This window comes from Rattus norvegicus, chromosome 5 (assembly GCF_036323735.1).
Source record: "Rattus norvegicus strain BN/NHsdMcwi chromosome 5, GRCr8, whole genome shotgun sequence".
In the NCBI taxonomy this organism is placed as follows: domain Eukaryota; kingdom Metazoa; phylum Chordata; class Mammalia; order Rodentia; family Muridae; genus Rattus; species Rattus norvegicus.
This window is the reverse complement of record NC_086023.1, coordinates 108241866-108246237: the sequence shown is the minus strand read 5'-3', so window position 1 is coordinate 108246237 and position 4372 is coordinate 108241866. Positions and strand designations below refer to the sequence as shown.

The 4372-nt window shown below is 37.6% G+C and overlaps 1 protein-coding gene across 1 annotated transcript; it reads left to right on the top strand.

The window, feature by feature from the left end:
• The first annotated feature begins 2906 nt into the window (after positions 1 to 2906).
• Positions 2907 to 3643, top strand: LOC134487074 (interferon alpha-1-like). Its single transcript, XM_063288675.1, has one exon. It carries the CDS (start codon positions 2923 to 2925, stop codon positions 3475 to 3477), a length of 555 nt encoding a protein of 184 aa, XP_063144745.1. The 5' UTR covers positions 2907 to 2922; the 3' UTR covers positions 3478 to 3643.
• The last annotated feature ends 729 nt before the right edge of the window (positions 3644 to 4372 follow it).

The following is a 4372-nucleotide window of genomic DNA, read 5'->3' as shown; positions in this document are numbered from 1 at the left end:
CTTTCACCCAACTAATCATTTGAAAATGACACTTCGGTCAGCTGTGTGAATCCACAGTAATGACAGAAAAACTAACTGGTTTAAGATTCCAAGAGAGCGGCCTTAGATGGCTATGGAGACTCAGCAGATGGAAGGGCACTGAGAAAGTCTGTAAAGCCAAGGAAATCATACCAGCATTAGCAGACATAGAGAGATGAGGGGACATGGTTCCCAAGTGTCTGACAGTGTATACTCTGAAAGTAGAAAAAAACTAAAATTATCAACAGCACAAAAGCAAATATTCCAGTTAAATACATTTTTTTTTACATAGGGGAAATAGTGACTCTAATATTGTCCTACAGAGAAGGGCTTTTTTTAAATATATAAAAGCATACATAGAACACTTATTGTCACCACTAAATGAATTCAATCTATTTCTAACTTTGAAAATGAGTAAAAAAGACTTTGATGTCTGCCATACAAAATGACTGTGCAGATCCCTTACTGCTATGAGGAGGTGTAGGGAATCTAGAACTGCTTCTACTGTGATTCGATAAGAACACTGTATATGGTATTGACTGATGCTACAATATCCTGAGCATTGCATGATGATTTGTATGGCTTTAATGGTACTAGAGTCATAGAGTGTAAGATTTCAAGCATTTGAAATACAAATTTTAAATATTTACCCATGTGCTTTGGTTTGGATGCAAAATGTTACTGGGGTTCAACATGTTGGAAGTTGGTACTCAGGGAAGCAATCTTCACAGGATGCTGGAACCTTCATCACATCCTCAAGAAACAAACTTTGTCAATGAAAATCTATTGATTATTTCAGATGAGTAGTCTATTAGGCAGTGAGGCTTTGCTGGAGGAAGGTTAGGAGACTGCTTCCTAATTACTTCTTTTCCTGTCTGCCTCTTGGAGACCATGTAATGGGTAAATTTTTGAGACACATGGTCTTCCCACTGTGCAATGAATTCAGAAAACCTTGGTGTTAATGGTCTAAAGTTATGAGAAAATAATGAATGAAAATTTAGGCTTTCAGATTTTAAACATCTTATTCCTCTTGTGTATGTGTGGGAATGTCTCCCTTTTTATGTATGTATGTATGTATGTATGTATGTATGTATGTATGAGTTTTTGTGTGTGAATGAGTCTATGCTCCTAAATGTCACTCACTGTGTTTATGTGTAATTAAATGTGTGCCTGTATGTGTGTATGTGTTTGTGTATATTTGAGTATGTATATGTGTGAGTTTGTATATGGATGTACTTGTGCATGTTTGCAAAGGCTTGTGAATGTTTGTGAGAATTTGTGGAAATTTGTGCATATGTATATGTGTCTGTGCCTGTGAGAGTATTTATGTTTGAATGATTGCAAATGTGTTTGGGGAAATATGTACATGTGTGGGTATATGGTTTTGGTTTTTCTACCTTGTGTTCTTGTATTATATCTGTCTTATATGAGAGAGTTAATATGTGTGTTTGTATGAATTGGGAGGATTTATACATATATATATACATATATATATACATATATATATATAGATATATATATATACACACACGCACACAAGTATTGTGGGAATGTATGTGTGTGCCTGTGTAAGTCTGTGTGTGTATGGTTGTATGTGTGGGTATGTATATGTGTGTTTGTCCGTGTTCATGTCTCAGTGTTGTATGTGTGACGATATACATGTAACAATGTCCATTTTGTGTCTCTGTGTATATTTGCTCATGTATGTGAGTATGTGTAATTGTGTATGTGAGTGCTTATCTTTGTATGTGTATGCGTGGGTGTTGTGGGTATGTGTGTATAGTGTGAGTGTGTTTGTATATTTCTGTGCATCTGTATATAAGAGTGGGTCTGTGTGTCTGTATATGCATGATGACTGAGTATGTGTAAATGTGTGTTTGTGTCACTGTGTGTGTATATGAGTGAGAGAGGCAGAGAGAGAGAGAGAGAGAGAAGAGAGAGAGAGAGAGAGAGAGAGAGAGAGAGAGAGAGAGAGAGGAAGCAAGAGAATGAGACACACTGAGACAAAGTAGCACACATGGAGAATGTTTACCCATTTGCTATGAATGTGGAGGTCACAGGCCACCTTATAGGTCTTGGCTGTCTACTGCAACCCTATGTTACAGAAATCCAACCCCGCTTATAAAACTTTTTCATAAGACTTTTTCCAAGTACAACCCTCAGGATGCCATGAAAATCATTGGCTAAAGAGCTAATATACAGTGGTGGCTATATTTACCTTCATGAAAATTAATATGAAGAAAATAACTTTATTTTTAGCCTTTAAACAATGGAAAATTTGAAGTATACCATTATATCAGTGTGATTTCTGTAGAGACAGGGTTTCCCTGTGTAGTCTTGACACTCCTGAAACTTGCTCTGTAGACTAGGCTGGCCTTGAACCCTGATAACCTTTTGCCTGTACAATGCAGCCACAGGCCACAATAATATTTCTAATTTAGAAAGAATTTTCACCATACTTTACATTTTGATGCAAATATTTATGTCAATGGCATAAAGAATATTAAGAAATAATCGTAAATGAATTACAATAATTTTTAAATACAATCACAGAGAAAGTTCTGTGTTTGCAATAGATGTGTAAATTTCTCATAAAGACTACATATCTGAAATAGTTGTTAATGATAATTTACATGTAATTTAAGAGAAACCATGTAGAGTAGCTTTCTGAGGGTGGCATTGAAAGAGAAAGCAGTGGAGGAACACAAATGCTTGAGACACAAGCAGAGAGTGAGGTAAAGAAAGTGAAAAGAGAATTGGGAAGCTAGGGGAGGGCATTCAGAAAGGGGAAAGTTGTGTTTGCCACTATTTAAGGTAGATGCACACAGCAGGGTTATCAGAGAACCTACAGGGGAAGACTCAAACACGCTGTTCAGAGAGTCATCAGAATCTGCACGATCCACGATGGCTATGGTTTGTGCATTCCTCACGATTCTGGTAGTTATGAGCCACTGGTCAACCTGCTGTCTAGGATGTAACCTGCCTCACACTCATAACCTCACAGTCCTGAAACAAATGAGTCGACAGTCCCCTGTCTCCTGCCTGAAGGACAGAAAATACTTCGAATTACCTTTGGAGAAGGTGGATGCCCAGCAGATCCAGAAGTCTCAAGCCATCTCTATCCTGGAAACTCTGACTAACCAGGTCCTGACCCTCTTGGAATCAAAGGAGTCACGTGCTACTTGGGATGAAACCCTCCTAGACTCATTCTGCAATTACCTCTATGACCATCTCAGAGACCTCAAAGACTGTCAGAATCAGCAGGTTGGAGAGCAGGAAGTTCCCTTGACCCAGGAACCCTCCTGGCTGGCTGTGAGGGAATACTTTGGCAGGATCACCATGTACCTGAAACAGAAGAAACACAGCCCCTGTGCCTGGGAAATTGCCAGAGCAGAAGTCTGGAGAGCCCTGTCTTATTCAGACATGTTCCTGGCAATACTGAGTGAAGAGAAGGAATGAGTTCTGAGACATTTGGAGAGGACTCTCCTGGACTACAACACTGCATCTCACATTATAGTCTCTCCTTAAAAAGCTCTCATTACTTTCAGTGTGAATACAAGCAACCTGCCTAGACGGTTCGGCGATATTGAGCAATTATTTTCAATATGTAAAACCGTTTTTGTATCTGCATCCAATTGGTTATTTATTTATTAGAGTATTATTAAGATAATTTAAGATATTTATACTAAATCTTGCATTCTTATATTTTAATATGGCACATGATCATTTGTAATTAAATTATTTTGTATACAAATAAATTTGCTTTGTAAGACACTTTGGATTAATTAATTTGATATCTCTTTAACATTATCAACTATTTTTTTACATTTTTTATTATTTTTTTCCACCTTTTTTATTTTTATTTTTTCCATCTTTATTAAATTGGGTATTTCTTATTTACATTTCAAATGTTTTTCCCTTTCCCAGTTTCCTTGCCAACATCCCCCTAACCCCTCCTCTTCCCATTCTATATGGGAGTTCTCCTCCAAATCCTCCACATTACCGCCCTTCCCCCCAAGAATCCTGTTCACTGGGGGTCCAGCCTTGGTAGGACCAAGGGCTTCTTCTACAGTGTAGAGTCTACACTGTAAATATTGTTCAAATAAACACTTTTGAAATATCAGAGCGGAAAGACATATACACTGCAGAATATTTAGACAAGCCCTAGATATTTTCAACTACTTCTCTCTGGCATATAGTATTTTTCTGGATGGATAAACAGCATGCTGTGCAGAAGAAAACCAGAGAGTCTTGCTCCTCACAATCCTTAGTCCACTTTGACCAAATATGTCCTGGGTTAATTTAGCACCTGATTTCCTTGATCTCATATACTTATCTTCTTTTATCGATAATG

Excerpts from the sequence above, each read along its gene's own strand:
- LOC134487074 (XM_063288675.1), top strand. The coding sequence starts at position 2,923 with ATGGCTATGGTTTGTGCATTCCTCACGATTCTGGTAGTTATGAGCCAC.